At 42.2% G+C, this 16,841-nt stretch overlaps 1 protein-coding gene across 4 annotated transcripts in view; it reads left to right on the top strand.

Annotated features, from left to right (window-relative positions):
* Positions 1-12,330, top strand: part of LOC102728655 (putative MAGE domain-containing protein MAGEA13P) — a 235,361-nt gene extending 223,031 nt beyond the window's left edge. For 2 of the 4 annotated variants that reach the window (XM_081809403.1, XM_081809402.1), the window contains 2 exons: positions 9,079-9,163; positions 10,757-12,330. In XM_081809403.1, coding sequence (XP_081665529.1) covers positions 10,822-11,865 — 1,044 coding nt within the window. In that variant the 5' untranslated portion in view covers positions 9,079-9,163; positions 10,757-10,821 and the 3' untranslated portion in view covers positions 11,866-12,330. Of the gene's footprint in view, positions 1-9,078; positions 9,164-9,336; positions 9,453-9,481; positions 9,673-10,756 lie in introns of those variants that run through there. The other 2 variants (XM_031038659.2, XM_031038661.2) reach the window with 2 other exon arrangements.
* The last annotated feature ends 4,511 nt before the right edge of the window (positions 12,331-16,841 follow it).

The raw sequence follows: 16,841 nt of genomic DNA, 5'->3' as shown, positions 1-16,841 counted from the left end.
AATATAATGCTATAGAACTGCTATATAACTGGTAGCAGATTGATTAAGTGAGGGGCTTGCTTTTAATGTGGATATGTTCATTGTGAATCTATAAGAGTCTAGCTGTTAAAAAATGGACTAGAATTTTATCTATTCAACACTGTAGTAGAATTCCTAGCACTGTAAGACAAGAAAAAGAAACAAAAGGTGTTAGGTTTGGAAAGGAAGAAAACAGGACTGATATTAATCACAGATAAGTTTATCTACATAAAAAACCAAGAGAACATACAGACACATTTTTTGGAACTAAGGAGTGGGTTCATTTACCTTGCCGAAAGTGGTATTGGCATACAAAAATCAATTTCATTTCTACACACTAGCAATAAAGAGTTAGAAATTGCAATTGAAAAATTTTAATATTTTAATATCAGGGTACTTGACTGGCTCAGTCAGTGGAGCATGCTACTCTTAATCTCAGGGTTGTGAGTTCGAGCCCCACATTGGGTGTAGAGATTACTTTAAAAAAAAAGATCTTTTTTAAAAAAGAAAAAAAAAATTTTTTTAAGATTTTTTTTATTTATTTGACAGAGAGAGAGACAGCGAGAGAGGGAACACAAGCAGGGGGAGCAGGAGAGGGAGAAGCAGGCTTCCCGCCGAGCAGGGAGCCCGATGCGGGGCTCGATCCCAGGACCCTGGGATCATGACCTGAGCCGAAGGCAGACGCTTAACGACTGAGCCACCCAGGTGCCCCTAAAAAAGGAAAATTTTAATGTATTTTCTATTAGCCACAAAAATACTAGGTACCTAGAAATAAATCCAATGAAAGATGTGCAAGACCATCATACACAAAGTTATAAAATTTTAATTGAAAGGTATTTTTAAAATCTAAACAAATGGAGAGCAGTGGTCAGGGGAAATCCCAGTAAAGCTATCAATTCTTGCCAAATTAATGTATAAATTCAATGTAATTCCAACTAGGAGAGTAAGCTATGGATACAAACTCCAAGGGTTCAAATTCCAATGCAGCTACTTACTATATGACCTTGGGCAAGTTACTTCACCTTTCTGTACTTAAGTTTTGTTGTCAGGTAGAGCCAATGTATTCTTTTCCCTTTTGGGTTCTTGTGGAGAATAAATAAAATAATAAATATAAAGTATTTAATGTATTTCTGGCACACAGGTGCTCTAACAACGTTACCTATCATTGTTGCTGTTAAATTAACAACTACAACAAAGAAAATAAACAGACAACCCTAATAGAAAACAGGCAAGCAAGCAAAAAGGAATTCACAGAATAAGAAATAAAACTGTCCAATATGCATTTAAAACCATCTTTACTAATAATTGTAAAAGGCAAATTAAAACTCTCAGATGTCATTTCTCCAATCATATTGGCAAAGATTAAAATGTGTTGGCAAGAATGTAAGAGAAACAAGTGTTTTTGAACACTGTGAGAGTATAAATTGGCATGATTTTGCAAGAAAATGTGACAGTAACTAACAAATTATAAAATGTGCATAAATTTTTGATCAAGCAATTCCATTTATGGGAATTTATCCTACAAAAACTGTCACGTAAATACACTAAGATAGAAGAATGTTTATTGCCATATTATTTGTAATATAAGAAACTAGAAAATTCCTAAAGACCGTATTACTCAGTCAATGAAAATAAAGAGATAGTCAGATATATATTAACGTGGAAAAATGTCCAAGATCTAATGTTAAGTGTAAGACCAAGATGCAGAACAGTAAGTCCAAGAAGATATCATAATTTAAAATTCTTCATATAAATGTTAGTATACATATAAAACTCCTCTGGAAGAATATATAGAAATTGTTCACAGTGGTAAATTCTGGGGGTGTAAGTGGAAAAGAAATGCATGTGGCTTTTATTATCTGTTTTAAGCATGTCTCAATTGTCTAGAAATATTACAAGGTGGAGTGCATTATTTTTATGGTAAAAGAGATATACTTCTGCTAAGCTCTATTTAACATGGTTCCCATTGTTAAGCATATTTCTTAGCTATATATATATATATATATGCTAAACTATTTGTCTTAAATTATTTGAAGAAATACTAAAGATTTCCCAAATTCAATAAGATAGGATGTTTAGTTTTTAAACATGAAAACTTTGGAATGATGATTCATTAATGTTTTAGTTCTACATTTCCAGGTGCATGCTAAAACTGATTATATATTTCACCAGAGCCAAATGACAAAGGTTTCAGTTCTCTGAATGTCTAAATAATTTTTGTCATTTCCCTATATATATCCCTCCCCAGGACAGTGAAGAACCATACCCTTAGGCTTTGTTTTGTCACCAAGGAATTTCCCTGGCAATGGTAACTCTTGGGTAGCTTGAACATTAAAAAGCACCACTCTTGATACCTCGGGGAGTGGGGGGTGCAGTGTAAGGGGATCCTGAAAGATAAAATTCTCTAACTGGAGAAAGAGAGCATTTTTAAACAACTCTAAAGAGCCTTCCCAAAATGACCTTCCACCTTTCCTCATCTCATGTTCAATCCTGACTGCCCATATGGCAGAGAGAGGATGCTTCCTCCAAGCCTTTCACCATAGCCATCCCATTCAGTGGTTCACGCTGTTCTCTCCCACCTTTCAGCAAGCATGACCTACTATTTTGGATGTCTTACCTAAGATCCCTCCAAGGTAATGTGACATTTAATATTTAAGTCTCGGTAGATATGTGAATCATCTCACTTCTTTCCTACAAATTTCCCTTATGTGCCTTGAAGAACACTCACTTCTTGGCTACTTCTAGGTAACTTTTCCATCCCTCCTCATTTTCCCAATGTCCATGTTGCACTTCTCAGATTTCTATTTTCAGCCTGAAATCACTGCCTTCAAGGCTTCAAGGCAATCATTTCTGTCAAGACTTCAGTGAATTAAACTTGCCCTACTATATGTTGGCTAACTGAACATAATGAAAAAAAAAATAAATTAAAAAAATAAAATAAAAGTAAAAAAAAATAAAAATAAACTTGCCCTACCAAGTAGCCTAGTATTTTTTTAAACCTGAGGGGTTATGTTCATCTCAAAAAGAGTATTACCCAGACTTAGGTCTTTTGCAGCATAGATGGAGAGGATGCAGATATTCACATGCTAAAAGTTGTTCTGAGTATTTGCATTCAAGGAACTACAATATAATGGTGTTGGGAAAACTGGACAGCAACATGCAGAAGAATGAAACAGACCACTTTCTTACACCATAAACAAAAATAGATTCAAAATGGATGAAAGACCTAAGTGTGAGACAGGAAACCATCAAAATCCTAGAGGAGAACACAGGCGCCAACCTCTTTGACCTCGGCCATAGCAACTTCTTACTACACATGTCACCAGAAGCAAGGGAAAGAAAAGCAAAAATGAACTATTGGGACTTCATTAAGATAAAAAGCTTCTGCACAGTAAAGGAAGCAATCAACAAAACTAAAAGGCAGCCTATGGAATGGGAGAAGGTATTTGTAAACAACATATCTGATAAAGGACTAGTATCCAAAATCTATAAAGAACTTATCAAACTCAACACCCAAAAAACAAATAATCCAGTTAAGAAACAGGCAGAATATGTGAATAAACATTTTTCCAAAGAAGACATACAGATGGCTAACAGGCACATGAAAAGATGATCAACCTCACTCATCATCAGGGAAATACAAATCAAAACCATGATGAGATACCACTTCACACCTGTCAGAATGGCTAAAATTAACAACACAGGAAACAACAGATGTTGGTGAGAATGGGGAGAAAGGGGAATCCTCTTACACTGTTGGTGGGAATGCAAACTGGTGCAGCCACTCTGGAAAACAGTATGGAGGTCCCTCAAAAAGTTAAAAATAGAAGTACCCTACGATCCAGCAATTGCACTACTGGGTATTTACCCCAAAGGATACAAAAATACAGATTTGAAGGGGTACATGAACCCTGATGCTTATAGCAGCATTATCAATAATAGCCAAACTATGGAGAGAGCCCAAATGTCCACAGACTGATGAATGGATAGAGAAGAGGTAGTGTGTATACATACAATGGAATTTTACTCAGCCATCAAAAAGAATGAAATCTTGGGGCTCCTGGGTGCTTAAGCATCTGACTCTTGGTTTTGGTTCAGGTCATGATCTCCAGGTCAGGAGATCGAGCCTGGCTTCAGGCTCCACACTCAGCGAGGAATCTGCTTCTCCCTCTCCTTTTCCCTCCGCCCCTCCCCCCAGCTCATGTGCACGCATGCGCTCTTTCTCTCTCTCTCAAATAAATAAATAAATAAATAAATAAAAAGAATCTTAAAAAGAGAAGTTATTTGCAAATGTAATTAATTAAAGAATACCAAGATAAGATCATCCTGGGTTATCTGGATGGGCCCTAAATCCAAAGACAAATGTCATAAGAACAGGAAAAGATACAAAATACACAAAGGAGAGACACAGGGGAGAAGGTCATGAGAAGATGGGGGCAGATATTCAAATTATGCAGCCCCAAGTCAAGGAATGCCTGGAGCAACCAGAAGATGGAAAAAGCAAGGAGGGATTTTTCCCTAGAGTCTTGGGAAGTGCAGTCCTGCCAACACCTTGATTTCAGACTTCAGGCCTCCAGAACTGTGAAAGAATACATTTCTGGGGGCACGTGGATGGCACAGTTGGTTAAGCATCTGACTCTCGGTTTCAGATGAGGTCGTGATCTCAGGGTTGTGAGATCGAGCCCCGCATCAGGCTCCACATTCAGTGAAGAGTTTGCTTAAGACTCTCTCCCTCTTTCCCTCTGCCCCTCCCCCCACTCTAAAATAAATAAGTAAATCTAAAAAAGAGAATACAAGGATGCCTGGGTGGCTCAATTGGTTAAGTGTCTGCCTTAAGCTCAGGTCATGATCTCAGGGTCCTGGGATTGAGTCCCTGCTGAGCAGGGAGCCTGTTTCTCCCTCTACCTGCTGCTCCCTCTGCTTGTGCTCCCACTCTCTCTCTCTCGCTGACAAATAAATAAATAAAATATTTTAAAATAAATAAATAATAAAAAAGAATACATTTCTGTTTTAAGGTACCCAGTCTGTGGGTAATTTATTATGGTTACCCTAGGAAACTAATACATAGATATAAATATTACAGTGGACAGTAGAATTACAGAAACTATGCAGAAAAAAGGTGTGAAGTGAAACATTTAAAGTATTGAAAGAAAAAAAATCCACCAACCTAGAATTCCATCTTCAGCAAGACTGTTCTTCAGAAATGGAAGAGAAAATAAAGAATTCCTCAGACAAACAACAACTGAGGGTATTCATTGCCTATACATTCACCTTGAAAGAAATGTTAAAAAGAAGTTCTTCAGGCAGAAGGGAAAAAACATGGGTCAAAGCCTTCAATCTACGTAAAGAAGGGTAGAGCATTAGAGAAGGAATAAATGAAGAAGAAATAAAATGATTTAGTTTTCTTATTCTTAATTGATCTAACTGATAACTGCCTAGTAACAATGTATTGGATGATTATAGTATATGTGTAAGAAAAATGAATAATAGGAAGGAATTGGGAACACTCTAATAAAATATATGTAGTTCATGTGAAGCAGTTAAGTGTTATTTCAAGGTAGACTTTTATGAATTAAAAATGTAATTGTAAACTAGGGAAACTGTTAAAAACTTTTAAAGACATACATTTTGGTGAAATATGCCATTGCTTCATACCAAGATTGCTTTTGTGCAAATGATTTTTAAAAAAAAAAAATCAATGCCATATTTCACCAAAACAATAAATGTTAGTTGAATTTTCTCAATCATGTTTTTCATATACCAGGAGAGCTCACTAAATAAGGAAAATAAAAAATACTTCTAATTAAAAAAATAAAGACATATTTGATAAGTCAGACAGAGAAAGACAAATACTGTAAGGTCTCACTTACATGTAGAATCCAAAAAACCAAACTCATAGAAACAGAGAACAGATTGGTGGTTGCCAGGGTGGAGGTGGGGGAGTGGAAGTGGGTGAAGGTGGACAAAGGGTACAAACTTCCAGTTATAAGATGAATAAGTTGTAGGGATATAATATACAGTATGATAATTGCAGTTTATAATACTGTGTTGATTCTTGAAAGTGGCTAAAAGAATAGATTTTAAAAGTTCTCACCATATACCACATATCACTTTGCAATACATATGTATGCATATATGCATATATACATATGTATATCAAATTATTATGTTGCATACCTTAAACTTACACAATGTTATATGTCAATTATATCTCAATAAAGCTGTAAAAAGGTATCTTTGATATACTAAGTGATAAGAGGAGTTAAAATGGAATCATATTAAGTACTCAAAATCAAAGAAGGAGGGAAAAAAGGAGAAAAAGGAAATGTAAAATAAATGAAGCAAATAGAAAACAGTTACAAACATGATAAATATTAATCCAACTATATCAACACTTTAAATTTGAATGACCTATATACATAGTTAAAAGACACAGACAGACCAAGTGATAGAAAACAATATCCAATCATATTTTGTCTATAAGAAATTGATATTAAATACAAAGATTCAGATAGGCCAAAAGTAAAGGGATGGAAAAAATCATACCATACTAACAATAATCAAAGGAAAGCTGTTGTAGCTATATTAACTTCATAGAAGCAGACTTTAGAGCAAGGGAGATCATTAGGGATACAGAAGGGCATTACATACTGAAAAAGGAGTCAATTCTCCAAGAAGATATTAAATGCATATGTGACTAAAAACAAAGTGTCAGAATATGTGAAGCAAAATCTGATAGAGGTGAAAGGAGAAATAGACAAATCCACTATTCTATTTGGAGACTTCAATACTGCTCTGTCAGTAGTTGATAGATCAAACAGGCAGAAAATCAGTAGGGATACGGGTGACCCGAACAGTACTATCAATCAACTTGATCTACTTGACATTTATAAAATACTCCATCCAACAACAACAGAATGTATATTATTCTCAAGTGACATAAAATATGTATCAAGACAGAAAAAGATTCAGAGCCATTAAACACACCTTAACAAATTCAGAAGAACAGAGATCATACAAAGTATGTTCATAAGCTGCAATGCAATTAAACTAAAAAGCAATAGCAAGAAGGTAGAGTATCCCCTAAGTATTTGGAAATTAAATAACACACTTCTAAATAATTCATGGGTCAAAGAAAAAAGCTCAGAGAGAGATTTAAAATATATATTTTTACCGAAGTGACAATAAAAGTAGAACTCAACAAAGTTTAGAGAAAGCAGAGAGAAAAACAGAGCAAATATTAATGAAATTGAAAACAATAAAGAAAATCAATGAAACCCAAGACTGGTTCTTTGGAAAGATCAATAAAATTGATAAACTTCTAGTCAGGCTTACCAAGAAAAAAAACAGAATTACCAATATCAGAAATGAAATAGGGACCATCACTACTCATCCCATGGACATTAAAAGGTTAATAATGAAATACATGAACATAAATACTATACTTGGCAAAGCTGTCCTTCAGAAATGAAGAAGCAATGAAGACTTCCTCAAACAGAAGCTGAGGGAGTTCAGCACCAAGAGACCTGCCTTAGAAGAAATGCTAAGCAGATCATTATCATGATCATATAAATAGAAAATTCTCAACAACGGCAAAAAACTATTAGTAATAATAAAGAAATTCAGTAAAGTTTCAGGATACAAAAACCAACACAAAAATCAGTGCTGTCTCTATGCACAATGAACAACTGAAAATGGAAATTAAGGGTGCCTGGGTGGCTCAGTCGGTTAAGTGTCTACCTTCAGCTCAGGTCATGATCTCAGGGTCCTGGGACTGAGTTCTGCTTCGGGCTCTCCACTCAGCAGCGAGTCTGCTTCTCCTTCTGCCTCTGTGATCCCTCTCCTTCTGTGATCACTTTCGCTCTCTCTCAAATAAATGAATAAAGTCTTCAAAAACAATTTTTAAGAAAAGAAAATGGAAATTAAGAAATCAATCCAATTCACAATAGCAACAAAAAGAATAAAGTATTTAAGAATAAATGCAACCAAAGAGGTAAAAGACTTATACACTGAAAATTATATAACATCAATGAAGGAAATTAAAGAACACAGAGATAAATGGAAAGACTTCTATGTTCATGGATTGTAAGAATTGATATTGTTAAAAAATCCACCCAAAGTGGTCTCCAGATTCAATACAATCCCTATCAAAATCCCACAAGTATTCTTTACGGAAATAGAAAAAAAAAACAGTCCTAAAATTTTATATGGAACCACAACAACCCTGAATAGCCAAAGCAAACATAAGCAAAAAGAACAAAGCTGGAGGCAGGACTCCGGTCAGCAGAAGGAGGAGTCCCAGGCCCTGCCAGGTATCAAGGTGAGGACCCTCATGGAGGGCTGAATTAGCCACCCACCCCAAACAGAGGGGCCCCACAGGAATGCACACCTGCTTTCAGCCCTGGGATGCCCCAGGAACAGGTATCAACTACCACTCAGCTATCACCTACATTTGTGTGGTCAGCATCTCACGGAGATAGGGGCCTTGTGAAGGCAGGGGGTACAGGCCATATCAGGAAGAAATATAAGTACTTGTGGAGGACTGAGTATAAACCCCCAACCCACAATATATAGGGAGCCACAAAGAAACGACCCTGCCCTTACTGTCAGCTCCTACAGACCTCACACAAGCCTGTCATGCTAAGACCCAGCCTCACTAGTATCTTGGGGAGATAAGGGCCTTGACCTGATGGGTGTGGTCTCAGCTCAACAGAGAGAGGGCGCTCAGCCAGTGCAAGAAGTCAAGGTAAGGACTCAGGGGTTTTCCCAACCTGAGTAGATTGGAACCCACCCCACTCTACTATCAGCCCTGGGAAACACCAGGCGGAGTACAGGGATGTGTTGTGTCTTGACTTCGGGAATTTAAGGGAGGTGAGGTTTACTCTGAGGGGGTTGGACTCTCGTCAGCAGAGGGAGGAGTCTTAGGAGTAAAGAACTACAAGGAGCGAGGGGCCCTCTCACCAGGTAGAAGGGGCCCGCAGCCCTGCCCTGCCTCCAAGTCATCCCTGGAAGGCCCCAGGCCGACTTTCCGGAAGTGACGTATCCTAACTTCCGCCTTAGGAATCTGAGGGACGTGAGGCTTCATCGTTGGGGTGTGGACTCAGATCTTCGGAGGGACGTGTCCCAGGCTCTGCCAGGCGTTAAGGTGAGGACTCAGAAAAAAGACTGAGGGGAAATCTCACCTCGGAGGGTTTGCGCCTCCCCGTGCCCCCCGGCATCCCCCCCGCCCCACATCCCTTCCCCACCCTGCCCCACATCCCTTCCCCCCTCCCCCCCCCGCCCCTAGCGTCTGCCCAGAATGCTCTGCTCAGGGCCCCGGATATGCTGTATCCGGACGTCGATCTTGGGAGTCTGAGGGACTGGAGGCTTTTCCTGACGGAAGCAGATTCAGGTTGCCAGAGGGAGAAGTCCCAGGCGCCCTGGCTGGCGCTAAGGTGAGGATTCCAAGAAAGGACTGAGGGGAGCTCTCACCGCAGAGAGGGTGCCCAGGCCCCCACCCGCCATTTGTTGTCTGCCCGGAAGGCCCCTCGCAGGGCCCCGGGTGTGGTGTATCAGGACGTCCATCTTAGGAGTCTGGGGGATGTGAGGCTTTCTCTGACGGAAGCGGACTCCGGTCATTAGAGGGACGTGTCCCAAGCTCTGGCAGGCATTAAGGTGAGAACCCAGAATAAGGACTGAGGGGCGCAATCACTCCTCACCCCTACCTTGCCCATTGTCTGCCTTAAAAGCCCCACGCAGAGCCCCCGATGTGGTGTATCCGGACCTCCATCTTGGGAGTCGGAAGGAATGAGGCTTTTTTTGAGGGGTGGGAACTCAAGCCATCAGAGGGAGGAGTCCTAGGCTCGGCTGGGCCATAAGATGAAGACCCTTGTGGAGGGCTAAGGGGACCTCCCTCCAGACAGAAAGCACACAGATACCCTTCCCTGTTGTCAGCCTTGGGAGGCTCAGGGCAGGGCCTTTAGGCAAGGTGTCTCCCCCAATTGTCTGTACTTCTTTGTGGGTGGTTTCCGGGAGATGGGTGCCTTGGCCTGAGAGTCTCATTCCCATGTATGCAGAAGGGAGAAAGGGTGCAGGCCTTGTCAGGAATAAATATGAAGTTCTGGGGCGCCTGGGTGGCTCAGTCATTAAGCGTCTGCCTTCGGCTCAGGTCCTGATCCGAGCCCCCATCGGGCTCCGTGCTCGCAGGAAGCCTGCTTCTCCCTCTCTCTCTCTCCCTGCTTGTGTTCCCTCTCTCGCTATCTCTCTCTGTCAAATAAATAAATAAAATCTTTGCTAAATAAATAAATAAATAAATAAATACGAAGTCCTTGGGAAGGACTGTTAGTATGCCCCACCACAGAACCTAGAGGAACCTCCACAGAAATTTATCTTGATCCCTTCTGTCAGCCCTGGGGACCCCAGAAGATACAGTCAGGCTGAACTTTCTTCTGCTTCCAGATTGGGGCTCTCCGAGAGGTGAGGGCCTTGGTCTGAAGGACCCAGTATGTGGTGATCACAGAGAGGAGTTTCAGGCCCTGCCAGGTATAAAGGTGAGGATCTTAAGGTAAGGCTGAGAGGATGGAGAGGGCCCACAGAAACTTGTCCTTTCTCTCAGCTGTGAGAGGTCCCAGGCAGGGCTGTCAGATACAGATGTCCCCTCCACCCTCCCACTTCCTTACCTGGTATCTTTGGGAGGTGGGGGCCTTTTCTGTCAGAGCGGACAGAGTTGAGTTTCTCACATGATTCGTGTCTCCCTCAGGTCAGTTGGTTGCCATCCCCCACCTCCTGCCCACACTCCTGCCTGCTGGCCCAACACAAGTCATCATGCCTCACAGTAAGAAGAGTCATTGCCACAAGGCTGAAGGAGGCCTTAAGGCCGAAAAAGGAGCTCAGGGCCCGGTGGGTGCACAGGTTCCTGTAACTGAGAAGGAAGCTGCCTCCTCCTCTCTCTCTCCTTTGATCCAGGGCACCCCAGAGGTGGTGCCTCCTGCTGGAAAACCAAGTGTTCGCCAGAATTCTCAGAAAGCCTGCTCCTCCTCCACCACCGTCAAAGCCACTCCGTTGAGCAAACCAAAGGAGGGCTCCAGCAGCCCAAAACAGGGCCTGAGCACCTCCCAGCCTCCACCAGATCCTGAGTCCTTGCTCAGTGATGTGCTAAACCAGAAGATGGCTGAATTGGTGCAGTTCCTGAGTGCCAAGTATGTAACAAAGGAGCCTATCACAGAGGCAGAAATGCTGCAGAGCGTCATCAAAGAGCACAAGGGCCACTTCCCTGTGATCTTCAGGAAAGCCTGTGAGTGCATGGAAATTGTCTTTGGCATTGAAGTGAAGGAAGTAGACCCCATCAGCCACTCCTATGTGCTTGTCAAAACCCTAGATCTCACCTACGATGGGATGCTGAGTGATGACCAGGGCATGCCCAAGACCGGCCTCCTGATCCTTATCTTGGGTATGATCTTTGTGGAGGGCAACCGTGTCCCTGAGAAGAGGATCTGGGAGGTGCTGAATAAGATCGGAGTGTGTGCTGGGAGGAAGGATTTCATCTATGGGGAGCCCAGGAAGCTCATCACCAAAGATTTCGTGCAGGAAAAGTACCTGGAGTACCGGCAGGTGCCCAGCAGTGATCCTCCATGCTATGAGTTCCTGTGGGGTCCCAGGGCCCACGCTGAAACCAGCAAGATGAAAGTCCTGCAGTTTTTTGCCAAGTTCAGTGGTACCGACCCCGCTTCCTTCTCACCCTGGTATGAGGAAGCTCTGAGAGATGAAGAAGAGCGAGCCCAGGCCAGAGTTTCCGCCACTGATGATACTAGGGCCACGGCCGGTGAAAGTTCCAGTGTCCCATCTAGCAGCCTCTCCTGCCCTGAGTGACGTCTGAAGAAGATCTCCACTCTGTGTTTGAAGAGGGCAGTCAAGGCTCTAAACAGTGGAGGACTGAATTGCAGATTTTATCTTTTTGGTATTTTTCAAATGTTCTGCTTTCTAAAAGGTTTTTTAGCTTCAGAGTTTAGGTTCATGAATGATACTGGTTACATGTTTATTGCTGTTTATCGGGTTTAAGAATAAGAATTTTGCTCTTCTGGAAAACCTATTGGGAAACTTTTATTTTCTGATCTGGAAGAGGATAGCATAGCATTGATAGCGAAATTTCCTTAGAACTACGGAAGAGCCCAGCAGTAAAATAGATGGGATCAAGAAACAGAGGCGGAAATGTAGAAGATGGTTATCCTAGGGTTCCCGTATCCCATTTAGTCTGTTGAGTAGTAAAATTAAAGATCTGTACTTGGATTTGTTTGGCTAAAGAATGCGTGAGAAATTAAATCTTAATAAATGAAAGCCCTGGCTGGCTCACTGGCTCATTTATTCTTACAAGTGTTTTACAGGTAAGAGAAAAGTCTAGAATGGAAAACTGCTCTTAGCAGTTCCTTTGGGAGTTTGGGTAAACCAGAGAGAAATCTCCACCTGTGGCAGGGACGGAAGGTGCCACTGAGCCCAGTGGACAAACCACGTGTTCTATATGCGTTCCCTACAGGATTTCCGGAGAATAGGGGGATATTTCTTTGAGGTGGTGTCCATGGCCTGGCACTTTTTCCCTGGCCTGGGAAAGCCCAGAGCCCACTCCTTTGAAAGGGCATTTTAATTATCTTGAGTGTGATTTGGCCAACTCTAAGCAAGGGCTAGACTTTTGGTGGGGGTGAAATGAGTGAAAACAGTGGTTTGGATGGAAGAGCAGCTGGGAGGGAGGAACAGAGTTAGTCCTTGATTCAAATTCTAGGATTGCATTCAGCCGGGGAAGACTTCCCCATATCCAAATTAGGTAATATATCCATGAACAGGGACATTTTGTATATCTACAAAGCAGCATCTTCGGCTCACTTCGTGGTTTGTGTCCTGGAGTGCTGCATATTCTCCAAGATGCCATGGAAAACACATACACGCACACACAGAGTCAGTCCCAGAGGAGAGAGTGATAGAGTCGAGTCTGGGTCAAAATCATATTAACAATTACTGCTATTTATTAAAGATCCAATAAATGTCAGGCACTGTGCCAGGCACGTTACTTATATTACATACATTCTAGCAATTCTACAAGATAGGGCTTATCAAACCCACTTCACAGGTGAAGAAACTAAGGCTCATAGCACTTGGCAGTTTGCAGTTTGCCCAAGATCACATGTCTAGTATGTGACAGGGCTGGGACTGAATCCCTGGTCCAAATTTGTCTAAGCCCAGACTGTTCTCACTCCTCCCACCCTGAGGGTGACCTTTTGTCTCTTTGCTCATTTCTCTTCTCCATGCTCTGTAAGGTCTTTTAGGCAACAAAAAGACGGGTCCTATGGCCAAAGTAGGCCCAAAGAAGGAAGGGGACAATGACAAGATTTGGGGACTCTCTGGGCTTTATTTCCCTAGGGTCTGCCTGCGTGAGCCCCAGAGCTCCTGGAGAGCTGACTCTGCCCAGGCGCTGCGGTGTGTGTGTCCAGTCCCAGCACTTCCCTGCGTGACGGCACCCTTGCCCAGGTCTTCCTCTGTCTGCTTTCCTGTCCAACTCTAGAATCTGGCCTGCTGACCAACATCACCCTCTTCCTTCGAAGACCTGTGCTCTCAGTGGAACAGCCGCAGTCACCCATCTTCCCCCAGTCATGGAGCATCCCTACTCTTTACAAAAGGATGTCCCCCTGGCTATCCCTCCCGCTTTCTGAAACCCTGTTAGCAACAGCCTTTTAGCAGTAGAAGTGCACTTTGGAGGATGGTTAGATGCCTGAACACCCCCTCCTGGCATCCTCGACACACTCTCAAGTTGTTTTTCAAATGACCTGGTGAGTCTGATTTGCACGTAATCTACTGGTTCACAGGATGTAACCCTGATGTTAGAGAGGGTTTTTGAAACCACACTAATAGTTGCAGTAAGAGTCTAATAAGATGTTTTATTTGAAACGGGCCACTGATCACATCAGCAGATGAGCAAGCTCACCTAGATGGCCAAAAACCCAAACATTTCTGTTAAGTGGTAGATGAGGAAACAGCACAGAAACCACTGTGTAAGCAGACAGCTACAGGGGCTGAATGTAAAACCCTGGAGTCCTAGAGGTGAACAATGGTTTTTTGGTGGACATGTTGCTCTGGTTTTAAAAAAACAAGTTAGCCATGCTTCCACTGCTTCTTGTACGTATATCTTGCCCACAGGAAAATCCTAGTTCGCAGTCTGCCTAACGACACCTGTGCAGGTATTTGGGGCTGTTCAGTCATGCGGAGGGGAGCAGAGACTCACAAGTTAAGGTTTTGATTATACACCATAAGGACGGAGAACATTCCCAGGCTGCTGAGATCACCGAGGTTACTGGAAAGGGCAAGGCCTGCCAACACTGACAGGGTCACTTGAAAACTAGATGTGATCCTGTATTTGAGAACACCTGTCGCATAGCAGGCACTTGAAAAAGTTGGTGAATTTCAAGGCAAATTTGGTTTTCTCAGGAACTCTTCCAAGAAATGGAAGGGGTTGTCATCATACCAAATTCTAGTAATTGCTTTTTATTTTTATCTAGTAGATGGTGGCTTCTAGGAGAGACTACAAGTGCTCATCCACATCTGTCTCTCTCTCCTTCCTGGGGGGCCCACTTGTAGGTAGGAGCCAGTATGCCATTTCCATCCTTCCTCTGCTGTTCAGCAGCAAACATTCGGACCCCCTGTCAAGATGGAGAGCTATAACATGGAAACAGCCCAGATCCCTGAATTACCTGAGAGCATGAAAGCCCCTGCCAACCCACGTCAGAATTGATGTGCACAAAAAATAAACCTTCATTGTACAAAACCATTTAAATTCCAGGACTTCTCTGTTGCATAAGCTAACACTTGTTTTAACTAATTAATGCCCAGCGCTTATTTCTGTGGTTAAGCAGATTTAAATATTTTAATTACAAAGGTGATTGTGCAAATGTACTTCCTGCAAACCATTTACTCTTGGCATCCTTTGTCCAACTCTGAGCTTACATCCACCGATACCCAGAAACTTATGTCCTCTAACTTAGTGTGTCTGTTTTAAGCAGCTGGAAGCTCTGCACTAACTAGTTTCTCATCACAAACAGAACAAGGGGCTGGAGGTCCCTAGTAACGGGAAGCAGAGATTCCATAATGCATCTTATACCTCATTGGTGGACAGTGATTGTCAAAATTTTAGATATGGGACATCACACTCCAACTGAAGCCTTCAAAAGAAATCCAATCCATAAACATGAGGAAGGCAGAGCAGTCTGACCGAAGGGAGGACTATAATCCCCGAGTCCTGCCCACTCAGCACTCTCACCTCTTCCTTGGGGACAGTGGCCCTGTCACCCAACCATAGAACTCTAGGTTCCCTCTGAGCACTGCGGGAAAATCCCTGTGCTAGAAGCCCCTTCCTGGGCCATGGACTGTCACGCCCCTCACAGGCATGAATCTGTGCGGACTCCATTCGGCCCAATGCACTGAATCCCAGTTTTGCTGCCTGGCTCTCCAGCATCATCAACAATTCGTGAGCCCCAATTTCTGCGTCTCCAGCCTAACTTACCACCCCATCTCTCGTTCCCAACTCCTCACTGCCCCACCCCTGACCTAGACACACACTGGCACATGCTGTCCTACCCACTCATCCAGTCTCGATTTTCAGCATGGGACCGGCTGCCTTCCCCGTAACCCACTATCCCCCTCAGGGTTCTGTTAGGATTTTTCGCAGGCTCTTCCTTCCTGCTGATGCCAATCCTTGTCTTTTCCTTCATTCCTAGCCTTGCTTTGAACTCTCTTCTGCAAAGAGGCCCCAGCTGGTACCTTTCCCTGGTAGCTTCTCAGCACCAAATAACATGGAGGGCCTTCCCTGACTTGGCAGCCATGTTTCACTACAAAGGCAGAACCCTTTCAAGTACCCTAATGCCATACAAATGATGAGGATTTCCTCTCTAATGGGGGCAGGAATTATTCCCAGCCCCGTGTGAGTTCCAGAGTTCTCTTTCTGTGCAGGAATCTCCTCTTACTATTCTGTCCTGCAAATTTTAGCTACCTTGGCCTTCCTGGACTCCCAGCTTCATCTCAATTCAAGGAGACTGTCCAGGCTTCCCCCTCTGTGCACTGTGGCATGCATTACCTCCCCAGGCAAATAAACTAGGGTATCATAGAACTGACCTCATTTGTTTTCCATTTCTTAGAGATCGCTGTCCTTCGTGACCTGATGTCCAATAAATTGAAAATTGTTTTGCATGTTTCATCTGGATTTTTAGGTATATCATATCAGAGTTTGGTTCCTGTTACTTCATTGTGGCTAGAAGTCCTATAATCTGAATTTAAAATCTAAATTACCTAGGCATGATAAATGCCCCAAAATTTCAGTCTTATTCAAATTAAAATCAGAACTGAAAGGCTGTGGACACATTTATGTTAACATAGACATACTAATTTGCAACCAGGAGACTATACAGGAAAGTATCCAACAGTGTTTTCCTCTACTAGTGGAAGTATAAGTGATCCCTTCATTTTCTTATATATGGTTTTAAAAATTTCCAACATTTATGAAACACATGAATTACCTTTATAATTATAAAACGTAAGTATTTCAAAATGTGATTTTGACTACCAAAAATTAATACACATTCTTTAGATGGTTTGTTTACAAAATTGATCAGTCTCTCACCAGATTCTACCCACCTCTGGCATGCCTACTTCTTGTTTGACTAGAAAGAAAAGAAATGCAATCCATTTAGTTAGCTATGTGTAGTAATGCAACTCTCCTCACACTTTCAAAGACAATGCTGTACAGTAAGAATCTTCTTTTTTTTTTTTTTTAAGATTTTATTTATTTATTTGACAGAGACAGAGATAGC

This window comes from Leptonychotes weddellii, chromosome X (assembly GCF_054177405.1).
Source record: "Leptonychotes weddellii isolate Sample4059 chromosome X, ASM5417740v2, whole genome shotgun sequence".
Lineage (NCBI taxonomy): Eukaryota > Metazoa > Chordata > Mammalia > Carnivora > Phocidae > Leptonychotes > Leptonychotes weddellii.
The sequence above is the reverse complement of the archived record's forward strand: the minus strand, read 5'-3'. Positions and strand labels throughout refer to the sequence as shown.